At 43.7% G+C, this 18,357-nt stretch overlaps 1 protein-coding gene across 1 annotated transcript in view; it reads left to right on the forward strand.

Annotated features, from left to right (window-relative positions):
* The window catches only part of LOC142303422 (protein phosphatase 1H), a 295,560-nt gene extending 277,478 nt beyond the window's left edge, over positions 1 to 18,082 (forward strand). Inside the window, exons 9-10 of the mRNA XM_075344753.1 lie at positions 7,203 to 7,354; positions 14,900 to 18,082. Coding sequence (XP_075200868.1) covers positions 7,203 to 7,354; positions 14,900 to 15,047 — 300 coding nt within the window. The 3' untranslated portion in view covers positions 15,048 to 18,082. The remainder of the gene's footprint in view (positions 1 to 7,202; positions 7,355 to 14,899) is intronic.
* The last annotated feature ends 275 nt before the right edge of the window (positions 18,083 to 18,357 follow it).

Raw genomic sequence — 18,357 nt, forward strand, 5'->3', positions numbered from 1 at the left:
TGGCCCCAGCCTTATTATAGAAAGCATCATTTGGTATCTGTCAGTAGCAGCTCTAATGTTTACATCAATCTCTTCCCCCTCCCCAGGCTTACTCTTGTGTTAATATTAAAAGTTCCATCATGCATTGCTGCAGCTTGTTTGCCAGCACTTAGCTTCCCCCCTCCCTTCTCCATCATGTGCTGCTGAAGATATTGGGAGATACCAAGTGTCAGAGCAGGCCAGTGTAGATTCAAGCCTTTTTACCAATTTCCAGATTGCCAGTATAGTCCTGTCACTGTGTTTATTTTGCAAATGTTGGCGCTTTCTATTTCAGTGATTGGAATTACATAAACCCTTTGCTAGTGAAGTGCTGCAATCTGCATTTCAAAAGCAAAGTTGTCGGTCTCTGCTGTTACTGCTGAATTAAACTGTCAGCTCAGCTTTTGAGAGACTAATTATAATTCACCCTAAAACGTCTACACCCACCAGCAGGAGCCCAATGACAACTTCCTTTCATTTGGTCTAAGTTCTGTGCCGGAAAAGAAAGTAGATGAGAAACTGTGGAAAGAAAAGCGCAATAGGGTCTTACCCCAAAAGGAGAGGAAGATATGTACTAAAAACACACTCCCCTATAATGGTTGTGCCAGTCACAACCACTATGCAGGCATTTATAAGATCCAGGTCCAGGCAGCAGTCCCAAAATTGGCTGATTACAGTGAGTAATAGAAGGGTCTTAATTCCGCGCCAAGGACTCAATGGATCCAGGAAGAGATTAATGCTTCTTTAATAACATGCACAAGTCTACGCGTTTCTGGAGACACCGCTCCCTTCATCAGGACATTGGCAAGAGAACATCAAATCTCTAGAAAAGACAGTATCAGACATAACTGAGGACGAAGAAGAATTTGCAAAACTGTCCAGTACTGTGATCCCTGCTGAAATGCACTCATAGCAGCTATAAATCTATTACAAGTATATTACAAAAGGTATTGTTTAGAAGAGCTATGATATATGGTAAGGGGGAGGGGGAGAATAGTGGAAAACCCCTTTAATAGAACAAAGTACCAGCCTAAGCAATATTTCTGCCATCCTATTCAGTACAGAGTTTAAAATTAAAAAAAAGTTGCTTTGTTGATGTCCTGGTCCTGAGGAAGAGGTTTCAACCTCGAAACGCGTAGACCTATGAAATAAAGATATTAATTCATCAACAACTCTACATCTTCATTTGGCTGATGCGCGGCGTTAACCCCTTCTCTTCTCCTGTTTGAATGCTTTCTCCTTGCTAGGGGATCATTTATTTTGTCTGCAAAGGACAGGTAGTACTTCCTCCCTGTCTCTACCTGTGTGGTGAGACATGCTGCAACCTCTCATTCATATAGCACTACGAGAACAGAATCTTAGTAGCAAAAAGTGAGCCCAAACTTGACTGCTGTGTATCGGAAAGATTTATTGCAGAACAAGTATTATTATTATTATTATTTATTATTATAGCGCCATCAATTCTATGGCACTTTACATGTGAAAGGGGTATACATAATAGAGACAAGTACAATAATCATAAACAATACAAGACACAGACAGGTACAGGGGGAGAGAGGTCCCTGCCCACAAGGGCTCACAGTCTACAAGGGATAGGTGAGGATACAGTAGGTTAGGGTAGGGTAAGTATGTGAGGCATTGCTTATTAGCATGAAGGTTAAAATGATGGGAGAATGAGGACTGAGTATTTAATACCAGGTAGTGATGTTTTGTTTTTTTTTGGGGGGGGGGTGTTTTTGTGCATGGCATGTTCTTATCTGTCAGTATTGGAAAGTCTCTGTAATATTCCTTAAATGTGAAATAGTCATTATATCAAAAGCAAACGCCAGAATTCCAGGAACTCTGCTTTTCAGCAAACATTTAAAAACTGTTGGAAGCAAAAACCGGGTTTATCTTATAAACATTCCCTTTTTACAGCATGTGAAGAATGCGGAGAGACACATATTAAAGCATCCCAGCCGTGAGCATATGCCAAATACAGTGCATGTTTAGACGGGTTTGTGGACGACAGATGTATTGCTGAATTAGAAGGATTAACCAGCATGTCTGACCAGGCGTACTATTTCCAAATTGTAATACTGAATATAATTTTCCCTTGGCTGCCTTTGCTAAAGCCGTCATGCTTCTCTTAAATGACTGCTTTTCCATAGGTTAATTAAAGCGCTCGGTAAGCACTGTCTGCTGCCTGTAAGGTTTAGAAGGGAATTCAAGTAGTGTGCAATGACACTTGGAATGCCGGCCCCGAGGATCTTCATGAATGTTCAACAAAAGATTCATTTAGAAAGATGAACGATCTACAGAACAGGCCAGAGACGGTCTCTGGATTGTGTAAAGGACACTAGTCAATGCTATTTATGAAAGAAAAAAAAAAATCTTTTGCTCTTGGTCTATGGCTACTTTCCACATCCATGAGACATGATCAAGTGCTGTCCATTTTTTTTCTTGTGCAGCACACTAACCCATTGATATTTTTCTATGCAATCATTTTTAACTAGTATTTCTTACTAGGATCAACCCTCCTAAACAGTCTATATGGGCATATACAGTACAGACCAAAAGTTTGGACACACCTTGTCATTCAAAGAGTTTCTTTATTGTCATGACTCTGAAAATTGTAGATTCACATTGAAGGCATCCAAACTGTGAATTAACACATGTGGAATGAAATACTTAACAAAAAAGTGTGAAACAACTGAAAATATGTCTTATATTCTAGGTTCTTCAAAGTAGCCACATTTTGCTTTGATTACTGCTTTGCACGCTCTTGGCATTCTCTTGATGAGCTTCAAGAGGTAGTCACCGGAAATGGTCTTCCAACAGTCTTGAAGGAATTCCCAGAGATGCTTAGCACTTGTTGGCCCTTTTGCCTTCACTCTGCGGTCCAGCTCACCCCAAACCATCTCGATTGGGTTCAGGTCTGGTGACTGTGGAGGCCAGGTCATCTGGCATCACGCTCCTTCTTAGTCAAAAAGCCCTTACACAGCCTTGAGGTGTGTTTGGGGTGATTGTCCTGTTGAAAAAGAAATGATGGTCCAAGTAAACGCAAACTGGATGGAATAGCATGCCACTTCAAGATGCTGTGGTAGCCATGCTGGTTCAGTATGCCTTCAGTTTTGAATAAATCTCCAATGGTGTCACCAGCAAACAACCCCCACACCATCACACATCCTCCTCCATGCTTCACAGTGGGAACCAGGCATGTAGAGTCCATCCGTTCACCTTTTCTGCATCGCACAAAGACGCGGTGGTTGGATCCAAAGATCTCAAATTTTGACTCATCAGACCAAAGCACAGATTTCCACTGGTCTAATGTCCATTCCTTGTGTTCTTTAGCCCAAACAAGTCTCTTCTGCTTGTTGCCTGTCCTTAGCAGTGGTTTTCTATCAGCTATTTTACCATGAAGGCCTGCTGCACAAAGTCTCCTCTTAACAGTTGTTCTAGAGATGTGTCTGCTGCTAGAACTCTGTGTAGCATTGACCTGGTCTCTAATCTGAGCTGCTGTTTTTCTGAGGCTGGTAACTCGGATCCTCCGCAGCAGAGGTGACTCTTGGTCTTCCTTTCCTGGGGCGGTCCTCATGTGAGCCACGTTCTTTGTAGCGTTTGGTTTTTGCCACTACACTTGGGGACACTTTCGAAGTTTTCCCAATTTTTTGGACTGACTGACCTTCATTTCTTTAAGTAATGATGGCCACTAATTTTTCTTTACTTAGCTGCTTTTTTCTTGCCATAATATATATTCTAACAGTCTATTCAGTAGGACTATCAGCTGTGTATCCATCAGACGTCTGCACAACACAACTGATGGTCCCAACCACATTTTTATAAAGCAAGAAATCCCACTTATTAAACCTGACAGGGCACACCTGTGAAGTGAAAACCATTTCCGGTGACTACCTCTTGAAGCTCATCAAGAGAATGCCAAGAGTGTGCAAAGCAGTAACCAAAGCAAAAGGTAGCTACTTTGAAGAACCTAGAATATAAGACATATTTTCAGTTGTTTCACACTTTAAGTATTTCGCGCCACATGTTTTCATTCATAGTTTTGATGCCTTCAATGTGAATCTAGAATTTTTAGAGTCATGAAAATAAAGAAAACTCTTTGAATGAGAATGTGTGTCCAAACGTTTGGTCTGTACTGTAGGTCATAGGAAACTGAATAAAATGATAGCTTAATATCTGCAATCCAATGTCTTATTCCAGAGAAATCTACATTTTTCTTATTTATGAATGAGCTAATAATATCTATGGGCCAGACACCGCTCTCCCTGATAGTGATGGGTGAACTTGCAGGTATTTGGGATCGGCAGGACTAACTAGACTTTAAAAGAAAAACAAGTCTACTGCCTAGAATTGATCCCGGATATCTGGTCAGACGCCGGTCCCCATATAAGTCTATGGGCACCAGAATCTGAGGCTTAAATATGGTGGTACAAGAGATAGGGGGATTAGCGCAAGCAAACTATACATATCGAGTCTTTGGCATGGCTGTAGCTGCTCCCCGGCCACTCCTTCTTCTGAGGCCGCTCATTGTTTCGCATCCATATGCATTTCTTTCCCCACCCACCGGCAGTCCTGGCGTCTGTGATCAATTGTAGTGTAGACACAACCCAAGCCTGTGTGACAGCGTTTGACTGCTTGCGATCACAGACCCTGTCTGCGGGTCACTATTATGGTCTAAAAATAAATAAATTGGCATAGGGTCCTCCCATATTGTGATACCCAGCACAGATAAAGCATACGGCTACAGGCTGCAGCTCTCATCGTGCGTTTATCTTGGCTGTGGCTTTTTTAAATTTAAGTAAATAATTTTTAAAAAAACAGCGCCAGTCCCACCTTCCAATTTTGATACCCAGCCATGATAAAGCTTAACAGCTGGAGGTTGATATTCTCAGGCTGAGGAGATTCATGTTTATTGGGCCCCCACCTAGTCTAAAAATAGCAGCCCGCAGCCGTCCAGGATTGTTGCATCCATTAGATGTGACAATCCCAGAACTTTTTACCTGGTGCTTTCCGATTGCCCTGGTGTGGTGGCAATCTGGGTTATAAGGGCTTAATAACACCCTATAGCTGCCACTAAGCCCTAGATTAGTAATGGGAGGCATCTATGAGACCTGCATTACTAATCTGTAAGGGAACAGAAATAAACACCGAAAAATCCTTTTTTTGCAATAAAATACAAAAAACACCGACTTTCACCAATTTCTTAACCCCCAGAACACCCAGGTCTGAAGTAATAAACACGAAGTCCCATGACGATTCCAGCTCTGCTACATCTGAAAGCACAGCGTGCGTCTATAGAACAACCGCCCGCTGTGAGTTTCAGTAGTTACACTGGTTATGCCCCCTTTAATGTAAAATAAGCTCTGACGGAGATTACTGACCTTCCCATAGATGTGATCAGATCTTTTGTATATAAGAAAAGTATGGATTTCTCCAAACTAAAACATTGGATTGTACATATACTCTACATATCAATGTATCATTTGATTTAGGTTTCAGTGACCTGCATACCCAATGTAGACTGCTTAGGAGGGTTGATCCTACTGACAGATTCCCTTTAAAAATTGATACGTGTCTCCGGTCTGAGACTCAGAGCATGCCCAGTCCTCATCTGTTTTGCAGATGACTCCACAACTAATCCCTTAACGATTTATGATGTGCTAAGTAGTCACCCTGTCGTTACTGCGGGCTCGCACGGCAAGCCAGCATCTTTCCCTGCAGTTGAAGGCTGAATGATTCTACCTTAATCTGCCGCTAACAGTCATGGGTGGTGCCATTGTCAATCCCTGATAGCAGAATTTATCGTGCACCAGCAGGTGGGTGCGTGCTTCTGACCCCTAATCGGCACACCTGTGAGGGGTTAGCCTATGATCCCTGTGTCTGTCATCACCATACTGCTGTGGCTGATCTTCAAAGGAAACTGTGATTTCTTCTATATACAGCAATGCCGTGGCATTGCTGTATATAGAACAAGTGATCAGACTATTGCAGGTTCAAGTCCTCAAAGAGAACTATTTAAATACAGTAAAAAGTAGAAGAAAAAAAATATGAAAGTTGAAATCGCCACCTTTTTACCACATTAAAAATTAAGTAAAAAGACTATGGGGATCTGTGTAAAACAGATGACACACACAAGGCTTACTTTGTACCTCAGAGTTCCATCTGAGTTTAATTTGTTTTTAACTGATATATTAAACATTAAAATGGTGCGTTTTAGCTGCATTAAAAATCCCCATACTCTTCCCTAAATACATTTACTGCTGTTATTTTTCTTACTTTCTGTCTGAGGACTCTTCGTTTGAGAATCCCAGTGCATGCTGCTCTCAGATTACATGACAAAATCCTGGTGACAGATTCCCTTTTAAGACTGACTTTGTGCACACTATTCGTTTTGGTGCCTTAGCTGGAGTACAGTGCTCAAATTCATTAAAAGTTGCACCTCACGTAACGAATTTGGAGCATTTTATTAGTGGCTCACATATCTGTGCACCTCAGTAGAAATGCTGATGCTTTTGCTGACTTTGACGGGCAGGCATAATCAGGCCCTGTCCCACCTCAGCTCCTCTTTAGGCCCTCTTATTTTGGCAGTGCTTCTTCAAATTGGCATGAACACAACAAAAGTTGGGGGGAGGAAAAAAAAGACATTCCAGAATTGTTGGGGGGTTTTTGGGGGCTTTTACTATGCTCATAAAATGCAAGCAAAACATTGTATGTACCTTAAAACCCTATCAATAAAAATGTCATTAAACGTCATGCCATGCACACTTCACACAGGTTTCTCAAAAGAAAAATTATGATATATGTTACCGATCTCAGAAAATGGCGACCAATTTTTAAATTTTTCTCTGTGTTAAACCATTAAAATAAAAAATATAATATTGGCATCAAATTATACTGAACTGGAGAAATGGGTCATTTTTATGGCACAATAACCACCGTAAAAACTAAAACTGACATGGCGATGTCAATGAAAAAATAATGGCTTTGTAAGAGGAAAAAAATTGAAGTGGGAGAGGATTACTATTAGGAGGGTAACTAATGGAGCCATTCTTGCATGCATTTTAAAAGTAAGTACTCCTAAATGATGTCTGTAATAATAAATTCTGCAGTTTTTATTGTGAAATCCAGTAGCAGACCCTCTAACAGTTTCTATTTCCATTGTTATGTTGCCCTTTTTCTGATAGGTACGAGTTTATGACCTTTTGCAATACGAACATGGTGCAGATGATGTCCTAGTTTTGGCAACAGACGGCCTTTGGGATGTCTTATTGAACGAAGAAGTGTCTGAAGCTGTTACAAATTTTCTAGCATGCTGTGATCCTGATGACCCTCATAGGTATGTATTGGATAGAATTTACTCAACATGCACAAGTAGGCTACAAAACCATTAAAAATCTAATGTACAAGTAGCTTTCTCATTTTGCTAGGGTGAGGAAGGATTTCTAGCTGGTGTCGTATGCACCTTCTTACCGTTCCTTGCCTATGAGCTAAAGAATCATGTCTTGTGATGGCCAATTTCACAAGCAAGCGATTTAACCATAGATGTACATTATTAGTTGTTTTTTTGTTTGTTTTTTTTTCCAGGGCATATTCTTTGAAAAATATCAGATTCGTTAGATATCTATTCTACATTCTCCTAGTCTGTGAAATGTCAATTTTATTTATTTATTTATTTACCCTTCCACTCCAATCACCAGACGTCTGATTTGCTTTATCTCTGATTTGCTTTATCTCCTTTTTTTAAGAAATCTTCATTTCAAAGACAACATTTTGGAACCTCTAGGTTTTGTAACTGTCCCGAACCTTGAATGCAATTTGTGGTTTTTTTTTTTGTTTTGTTTTGCTCTGTATACAAGTAAAGTCAACAGATTTGTCAGACTTCTAAAGTAAATACTACAAGGTTAAAAAAAAAATAATAATAAAAATTTGGATTTACTATTGTGGCACTACTACTATTATTATGGCAAATACTGAAAATAATTAAAAAAAAATCATTGGCCCCAATTCATCAAAGTATTTTTGCCAGGAATCTGGTGTAAACACTTTGATAAGTCACTAAATTTGTGCGTAAACTGGTGATCAGCCATGGCATTCCCAATGTGAGAAAGCTTACTCCATTCCTTGATTGGAGTAAGATTTATGGCTAATATTACAAAGGCGCACACCACTTTTTTCAGATGCGCTGGATTCATGAGGAGGCATCCACGTCTGACTCAAGGACGTTGTTCAGGTTGGTCTTGATGAATCAGGGCCTTGGTCTTATTTTATATTGTCACTTTGGAAGAATTTTTAAATGTATTAATAAGTATAATGTTTACATTTTCTGCAGTCACTGAACATTCTTCAAATACAGAAAATGTTTTGCTAAAGAGAATCCTGTCACCTACTGTCATTGAAGTACGAGCTGTATTTTTTGAATGACACCATTTATTCTGCCACATAGTGTACTGGAAAACGGGAAAAATTTAAAGTGCAGTGAAATTGCAAAAACAAAGTGCAATAACACAATGTTTTTAATTTTTATTATTTACGATGTTCACTATATGGTATGATTCTGCAGGTCAGTATGAATACGTAGATGCCACAAGTTTAGGTTTTTTTTTTTTAAGTTGATAAAAAAAAACTCCCTGATATTTGTCAAAAAAACAGAATTTCGCTTTTGTCACCATTTCAGAGACCCCTAACGTTCTAATATTTTGCGATCTAGGGCTGTGTGAAGAGCTTAATTTTTGTGCCCTGATTTGACATTCTCGCCGATACCATTTTGGAGCAGAGATGATGTTTTAATCACCTTTTATTGCATAATTTTTTTGCAATTTGTGGCGACCATAAACGTAATTCTGGCATTTTGGATTGTTTTTTGTTTGTATGCCGTTTACCGATCAGATTAATTTATTTTAGATTTTGCTAGCTAGATCAGACCTTTCTGATTGCAGCGATACCAAATGTGTATTTTAATATTATGTTGTTAATAATAATTTTAAAAGGACAAAAGCGGGTGATTTTAAACTTTTTGTGGTTTTATTTTTTTTATTATTTAAAAACTTTTTCTTTATTTAATAGTCTCCTTTGTGGACTTGAAGCTGTGAGCCTGCATCAAAACAGGGACACGGCCGGTGACGTACATGTACGTCATTGGTCATGAAGGGGTTAAAGGGAATCTGTCAGAAAGATCAGTCCTCCTAAATAGTCTATATGGGAATGTAGATCATAGGAAACTGAATAAAATTATACCTTTAATATCTGTGCTTTGATGTTTTATTGCAGAGAAATCCACGTTTTTCTTACATGTAAATGAGCTGTTAAGATCTATGGCAGTTTATCCCTGAAAGTCTTTATCCAGAGCCTTTTTTATATGGAAGAGGTGTTACCATTATGAGACATGTAATGACTGACAAACTCTCGTCATCACACACTGCTCTGCAGTAAGATCAGAACTAGCACAATACAGCAGAAGTGAACTTTGTCTCACTGCAAACATTTGCTGCAGCACTTGTTCTCTCATAATGTTGTCAGGTCTACTGTGATAGTTCTGATCTCACTGCAGAGCTGTGTGTGATTATCAGAGCAGACTGTCAGTCATTACCTGTCTCACCCTGGTAACTCTCCCTTTCATGTAAAATACGCTCTGAAGACAGATTTTTATGCATATGTGTCCAGTCCATAGATCTTAACAGCTTATGTAAATATTAACCTTTTCCTATCCTGAGTCCCCCCCCGGGAGGGACATGCCAATAATTCCGTTACGCTCCTTTGTCGTACCACTGCCTTGTTTATCATTCACATTTGAATAAATTTATTTCCTGTTGATATATTTTACAAAATTCATTCAGATTTCAAAATTCTGTTTTGACGTTTTTTCCCAATTATTATAGGATTTCAATGGGCAGAACAGGAAATTTTATTGGATAGGAAAAGGTTAAAAAAAAAAAAAATGGATTACTCTTGAAGGGGGTCATCAGATCGCAGATATTATATTTATTCAACTTTCAAAGACCTAAATGCCCATGTAGACAGCTAGGAGGGTGGATTCTACTGTCAGATTCCTTTTACTAGCCTAAATTAGATTTTTAAATGAAATTTCTCAGTATAAAATCATTGTAGAAACCAAGAACAGGCATTCGGGGCAGCCTTGGCATGACCAAACAGTTCAGTGCTCCTTTCCACCTAACTGTTTTCCATCTATCTTCGCCCTCTCCTTTTGGCTTCTGTAAATCTGTGGTTGTCAATAAATAAGGGGTGAAGATAGATGAAAATAAATTAAATTAAGTGATAAGACTGGTCGACACAGCCAGGGATGCAGCAAGCGTCTTTGCTTTAACACTGGGAAAACTATTCTCTTTACGGAGACCTGACAAACCAGTGTGGCTGCCAGTGAAGGGTCTTATAGCTGCAAAGCCCCTCTGGGAAATATTCAAATTGTCCCTCCAGGAAGGAGACAAACTCTAGCGCCACCTATTGGAAGTAGCAATCCTAAAAGTCAAAAGTGGCCTTTTAAACCAGCCTTTTCATATGACTTAGGATTTAAACCAGATCAGAACCCCAATTTGCAGACACGGTGTTTTGGGGTGATTGTCTCTCGTAGGTGCAAAGTATGGGAACTTATCTGGTTGATGAGAAGTTATAGTGGGGACCACGGGGAAAACTATTCTCCTTACGGAGACCTGACAAACCAGTGTGGCTGCCAGTGAGGCATAAACTCCTAAACCAGATCAGATACCCACACTTTGCACTGACGAGGGGCAATCACCCCGAAACAGTGTCTGCAAATTGGGGTTCTGATCTGGTTTAAATCCTAAGTCATATGAAAAGGCTTGTTTAAAAGGCCACTTTTGACTTTAGGATTGCTCCTTCCAATAGGTGGTGCTAGAGTTTGTCTCCTTCCTGGAGAGAAAATTTGCTTTAACAGTCATTTTGTACTTAGTTTTTTAAGTAAGAAAACAAAAATCCTTGTCAGAATATAGAAACACTTGGTTATTAAAGAATAAACTGTTACATCTCGTGGCTCTCCTCTTGCAAGGAATGAGGTGGTCCCCCATTCCTTGTCTGCCGCGAGCCTTCCTGCTCAGCAGCGCCAAAGGCCTGGGAGACTGCAGGAGTTTCCTCCTCCTAGATGCAGCAGAAGGGTGACACCTAGTGGTTTACTCCTTGTAAGGAATGGAGTGGTCTCCCATCCCTTGCCTGCCACGTGTCCTCCTGCTCAGCATCGCAGAGGGTCGGAGTGGTTGCACAGTGTGCAAAGGATAGATGCTCAGGGAAGCAGCAAGACTTCCCTTAGCTCTGCACATTGTGAAACCGAAGATCCCGCCTTTATGACCCAGAGGCAGGAGGTTGAGCATGTGCCCCATGTGACGTCTTCTGATTCGCTCACTGGTATCACACGGCCAGATAACGAGGCTGGTGATGTGCTGAATCCTGACTGGCCGGGCCAGGACGTCACAGATCATGATTGGGTCACATCCGTCTCGCGCCCGCACTTGGCTGGAGCTACATCTCCTTAAAAACCCCTCCTGCCATCATGGCGGCGCGCGACCGTCCTTCTATGTTTGGATGTCTGGCAGCGTGCTGCCACGCCACTGTACAGACATTGTATTTTGCAGGTCTCGCCCCTGCCTTGCTGCTCCGGCAGTATTCCGTTTAACAGGCTGTGTTCCTGTCCCAGGTGAGCTCCTTGAATCTCTGTCGGACTCACCTGGTTTCTGAAGCACACGTGCGTGGGCACCTCTGTGCTACCCTCGTGCCATATTCCTGTGGCTCCCGCTGGCACACGTGCGTAGGCACCTCTGTGCGTCCCCGTGCAACAGGTACACCGAGTTGTGAGCCCCGTGCCATACAACCCTCACGGGTTAGGGCGGACAGGTGTACGCAGATCGTCTGTGACATTCCAGACGATCGCTAGCAGCAACCCGCTCACTCTTCTCCCACCATAGCAGCGGTCCCTTACACCGCACAGTGGACCTTGACCGGCGGAAGCTGTCCATATACCATCTTGGCACGCTTCCCCGGGTCCCCCTCGTAACATTACGGTCGCGCCAAAGGTCTGGCTATGGCAGAAGAGCAGCAGCAGTTGCTGCATTATGTGCAGCAGTTGGAGTCACGATTGGCAGCTGTGGAGCGGTCTTCCCCCGATAAGGCTGCTCTAGCGACAATTGCCACCCAAGCGGCTACTCAGGCTGTGGAATTGAGCGGAAAGTCGCCTCGCCTTGCGCTCCCAGAGCACTTCAACGGGGACAGCTCCGAGTGCCGTGGTTTCATAAACCAGGTTACCACCTACTTGGAGATGTCCGCCACTCTTTATGCTACTGAGAAGGCGAAAGTAGCATTCGTCCAGTCCCTGCTCACAGGGAGAGCGCTAAAATGGTCCACGCCGTTGTGGGAGCGCGGAGATCGGGTGGTGAATCACCTTCCAGTTTATCTTGAGGCCATGAGAAAGGTGTTCCTCGGGCCTCAAGTCACCCACGACTCCGCGCTGCGACTCCTACGCCTTCGGCAAAAGTCCACTTCAGTCGGGGACTTTGCGGTGCAGTTCAGGACACTCGCCGCAGAGCTGGACTGGCCAGATAAAGTCCTTGTCCCTGTGTTCTGGGAGGGTCTGGCAGGGTTCGTCAAAGACGCGCTGGCCACGCGTGATGTGCCGACCACCTTAGAGGCCTTGATACGGCTTGCTTCTCGCGCATAGACATCCGCCACGCGGAGCGGAGGCTCGAGGTCTCTTCGGCACCTACGTCTACCTGGCCTACAGAGCCTCTGACTCTCCTTCCCCACCAGATCAGTCTCCCAGCCAGTTCTGTTGATGACTCTGTGGAGCCCATGGAAGTCTCCAAGGTGGTCTCCTCTACCACAGGCTCTCGGCCGCCGGTCGTTTGCTTTGCCTTTGGGCAGAGGGGACATGTAGCTACCCGATGTTCAAAACCATCGGAAAAGAGACAAAGTCTGGTTTCCATCAGAGGAGGAACCCTAGACGCTGCCTCTCCTTCTAAATTAACCCTCAGCGCCCAGTTGCAGTTCGGCACCACTGTCTTCCCTGCCCTGGCTTGCTTAGACACTGGCGCTGACGGCAATTTCATTTCAGCCTCCCTGGCAACTAGGTACTCTGTTCCCCTGGTCCTGTTGCCTAAACCAATCAGTGTCCAGGTAGTCAACGGGTCCCTACTTGTCAAACCCATTACCCAGATCACCGTTCCTCTCAGGATGGATGTACCACCAGGCCACCATGAGCAGGTGTCCTTTCTGGTGCTTCCAGAAGGGACGGATGAGATCCTACTAGGACTCCCCTGGTTGAAACGGCATGCTCTGATACTCAACTGGACAACAGGGGAGATCTCGTCCTGGGCAGGGTCATGTAAAGAACACCTCGGGACCACCGGGTCACCCACTCCCCTAGACCTGGTGCCACCTGGCCAGACCCTCGTTCCCCCTAGGTTACGGAACGATGTACTTTCCTGGGACCATACCTCCAAGGTCGTGGGCCTCTTCAGGTCCAAAAGGACCAGAGTTCTAGAGGCCAGGCATGATTGGTGGCCGACGGCCGACTCCTCGTCCGACAACCCTGAAGTAGCGAGGTTGGTTAAAACAAAAATCGTTCAGGGCAAGAGGTACTTCCTCGTGGAGTGGGTCGGTCGTGGACCGAAGCATAGGACCTGGGAATTGGAGGATCATGTCCACGCTCCGGGTTTGGTAGCAGCCTTTGAGCACAGGCGGCGGGGGGGCCCTAGACGGGGGGGTAATGTTACACATCTCGTGGCTCTCCTCTTGCAAGGAATGAGGTGGTCCCCCATTCCTTGTCTGCCGCGAGCCTTCCTGCTCAGCAGCGCCAAAGGCCTGGGAGACTGCAGGAGTTGTCCTCCTCCTAGATGCAGCAGAAGGGTGACACCTAGTGGTTTACTCCTTGTAAGGAATGGAGTGGTCTCCCATCCCTTGCCTGCCACGTGTCCTCCTGCTCAGCATCGCAGAGGGTCGGAGTGGTTGCACAGTGTGCAAAGGATAGATGCTCAGGGAAGCAGCAAGACTTCCCTTAGCTCTGCACATTGTGAAACCGAAGATCCCGCCTTTATGACCCAGAGGCAGGAGGTTGAGCATGTGCCCCACGTGACGTCTTCTGATTCGCTCACTGGTATCACACGGCCAGATAACGAGGCTGGTGATGTGCTGAATCCTGACTGGCCGGGCCAGGACGTCACAGATCATGATTGGGTCACATCCGTCTCGCGCCCGCCCTTGGCTGGAGCTACATCTCCTTAAAAACCCCTCCTGCCATCATGGCGACGCGCGACCGTCCTTCTATGTTTGGATGTCTGGCAGCGTGCTGCCACGCCACTGTACAGACATTGTATTTTGCAGGTCTCGCCCCTGCCTTGCTGCTCCGGCAGTATTCCGTTTAACAGGCTGTGTTCCTGTCCCAGGTGAGCTCCTTGAATCTGTCGGACTCACCTGGTGTCTGAAGCACACGTGCGTGGGCACCTCTGTGCTACCCTCGTGCCATATTCCTGTGACTCCCGCTGGCACACGTGCGTAGGCACCTCTGTGCGTCCCCGTGCAACAGGTACACCGAGTTGTGAGCGCCGTGCCATACAACCCTCACGGGTTAGGGCGGACAGGTGTACGCAGATCGTCTGTGACATTCCAGACGATCGCTAGCAGCAACCCGCTTACTCTTCTCCCACCATAGCAGCGGTCCCTTACACCGCACAGTGGACCTTGACCGGCGGAAGCTGTCCATATACCATCTTGGCACGCTTCCCCGGGTCCCCCTCGTAACAATAAACGTTCCTGGCTTTATTCCACCTCAGTGCTTATACAAGGCAAAGGTCCCAGAAAGCCCTAGAAGTATTACTTATGTTCCGGAGAGTGTTATATAATTTGTGCTCTTCTCTTTTGGCAGGTACACGCTGGCCGCTCAGGACCTTGTGATGAGAGCTAGAGGTGTCCTTAAAGACCGAGGTTGGAGAATATCAAATGACAGGCTGGGCTCAGGAGATGACATTTCCGTGTATGTCATCCCATTAGTACATGGCAATAAACTGACATGAAGGAATTGACTACAAGTTCAGAGAATGTTTTATTTATGTACTGTTAAGTTGTGAATAAGACCTTGTGTAGAAATGTCACTACTGAAATAGGGCATTGCACAATCCCTTTAATTGTGCATTTGGGACCTCAGCATATGTAACGCTGCTAATGTCATGATTTCTTGTGTTGTACTCTAGACCCCGGTCTTTATTTCCTTATTCTGCCATGTAGTTTTCGACATTAAAGTACTGTCAGTAAAGCAATGCATATTACCATGTGGTCAAGGGTGAAGTGCACAGAAGTTAATGTATCTCCGTATATACAGTATGTGTCTATTCAGTTCTAAATCAGGATTTACAATATACGTACATTAGATTGCAGCATCCCATCATTCTGTCTGGTTTAGAGTGGGGAGGGGGCAATTTTTCAATAAATTCACTGAATTCACTGTCAAAAGTAGGAGACCTTTCACCAGCATCAATAATAAAGGGATGGCTCAGTGATTCTCTTAAAGCTGGAGAAGCTCGATCATGTCATTGTGATTCTAATTCTCATCAATTCACCCTAAATGTTCCTTATGTTATAGGTACTGTGTATATATGGCTCATCTTGGTTTTCCAATGGAAAATATGTTGGCTGTCTATAATAAAGGAGGGTTGCACCCTGTTTAATAGAGCCGGCAGCATGTACTGCTCGGTGATCCTTGCTGCGATATATTCATATTTGGTTTCCCAGGTTTCTATAAGAAGCACAGTATATGGATACAGTGAGAGACGTATAGCATGGACTCCTGCAAGTTATAGAAACTCTGGAGACAAGTGTGCTTATTTAACAAATAAACTCTTCATCCCCATCATGCAGCCCGGACATAGGTGGTATTCTCAAGCTTGGAAGTTATCCCCTATCCATGAGATAAGAGAACCTCCCAATTGCTGGGCATCCTACCACTAAACCCAACCAATCTTGAGAACTGGGGCTCTGAAGAACTCTGTGAATTAAGTGGTTGCGATCACACAAATTGCCGCTCCATTAATTTTATAGTAGAGCAGAAGACCAGCTGAGCGTAGCGCTCGGTTTTCTCCGTTGGTCACATTAAGGGTGAACAGAGCTGCAGTGCGACTGATCGACTGACGCTCCTTTCACATGGAGTTGGTTAGAGCACCACTTATTGGGATCGGTGAAGCACTCAGTGTTTGGATCCCCAGCAGTCAGGAGGTTAAACTCTCTTTCGTAGGGTAAAAACTTCCAAACTTGAGAATAACCTTTCAAGAATTTTATAAACCAGTGTAGAAAAAGACAAATTTTATTGATAGCTGACAGAATATTGTAACTATGCATCACTAAATATTTTTATGTATAACCATTATTAAGTTTGTCATAGGATTTATTTGGTGTGTATTCTGTCAAAAGCTAATGTACATGCACTTTAATGAAGGATGATTATTATCGCACCCATTATTCTGTAATTAATGCTTACAACTAATTGGTATACCATGAATTCAATATTAATGTGGTATAAGGGCTCATTCAGATGTCAGTGCACATCGGTCCAATCTTGAACCACAATGCCCAGACTGGCTGCTGCTCTCCTGATCCATGCATGATGGTTTGTTGAATTCTTTGTCTACCAGGCACAAGTCCATTCGTTATGTAGCGTCTGTCTGCAAAACTGCAGCTCAGTCCCATTCATGGTTCTGACCTGCATTGCTGAAATACCACACACACCTACTGTCAAATGTATGGAGCCGTAACGCTACTTCCAATGCAGTCATCTGGTCAAAATCAAGCTGACCGCTCTTTTTACAGCTCTGGACTATAATGTTATGTGCATTGCACCTTTATTTTTAGAGCATATTGGGCAACTTTAAGTGGAGTACCGTAGATGGTGTAGCGCACACGCACTGCAGAATATGTGCTGTGGCTCCACTGAATGCTATAGAGTATGTTTTTGTTCATGGAGAGAACGATGACATCTTTACGTACAAATGACCCTATATCAACTGCAATGTATAATCCATCTCCTTTAATGGTCCCTACTTGTAGAGAATATAAAAGCTATCTAATGAAGAGTCGTATAAGTAGTGTTTAGCACTCTCATGTTCCTCATTGTTTCTAGATTGTGGATGTTGACAACGTTATAAAATATGGAGTATGTATTTAGAACACATATTATGAGGCCGTATAGTCCACAGATGTTTGGGCCAGAGTGGTTTTTATATGCTGCATGCTAATTCAGGCTTGACTGTTCGCTGCGTATCTATACTTGTGTATCTTTAGTGGGTAAAAGGCCATTTAATGTTCACATACAAGGTGATCTTATCAGTCATTCAGAGGACATAAGAAATGTGTCATCGAGCGCACTGACTCCCGACAGCACCACAGAAGCCAAGTTTAGCTTCTGCCTGGACAAGATAGATAATCACATTAGATTTATGTTCCACTCAACGCATTTTTGGCTCCAGATAACTTAAATGTATCTGACAAATTACAGGAAGCAGCATTTCATCAAAACTGGTAGCTGTGTGTTAGTCATTTTGTTCATTCTCTATTTAACTGAAAGAATATACCACCCAACCAGGCTCCTTTTATCTGTCTTCTGAACCATATTCTAAGCTGAATTATGATCACATTGAAATTCAACCTTCAACCTGTCCTGAATCAGCTGAGATGTTTTGGCTCATGAAAATGGGGAAAGAAAAAGGATTACTGACTCTGTTAATCCATTGTGTAATCTGGTATGTACTGTGATATACTGTATGTGTATAAGCCCAAAAAGGTGCCAATATTAAGAGTTAGGGGTGCTTCACACATAGCGAGATCGCTACCGAAATCGCTGCTACGTCACGGTTTTGGTGACGCAACAGTGACCTCATTAGCGATCTCGCTGTGTGACACTGAGCAGCGATCTGGCCCCTGCTATGAGATCGCTGCTCGTTACACACAGCCCTGGTTTGTTTTCTTCAAAGGCGCTCTCCCGTTGTGACGCACACATCGCTGTTTGTGACACCGAGAGAGCGACGAAATGAAGCGAGCAGGGAGCAGGAGCCGGCATCTGGCAGCTGCGGTAAGCTGTAACCAAGATAAACATCGGGTAACCAAGCGAAGCCCTTTCCCTGGTTACCCGATATTTACCTTCGTTACCAGCCTCTGCCGCTCTCGCTGCCAGTGGCCGGCTCCTGCTCTCTGCACATGTAGCTGCAGTACACATCGGGTTAATTAACCTGATGTGTACTGTAGCTAGGAGAGCAAGGAGCCAGTGCTAAGCAGTGTGCGCGGCTCCCTGCTCTCTGCATATGTAGCTGCAGTACACATCGGGTTAATTAACCTGAT

Source organism: Anomaloglossus baeobatrachus, chromosome 4 (genome assembly GCF_048569485.1).
Source record: "Anomaloglossus baeobatrachus isolate aAnoBae1 chromosome 4, aAnoBae1.hap1, whole genome shotgun sequence".
In the NCBI taxonomy this organism is placed as follows: domain Eukaryota; kingdom Metazoa; phylum Chordata; class Amphibia; order Anura; family Aromobatidae; genus Anomaloglossus; species Anomaloglossus baeobatrachus.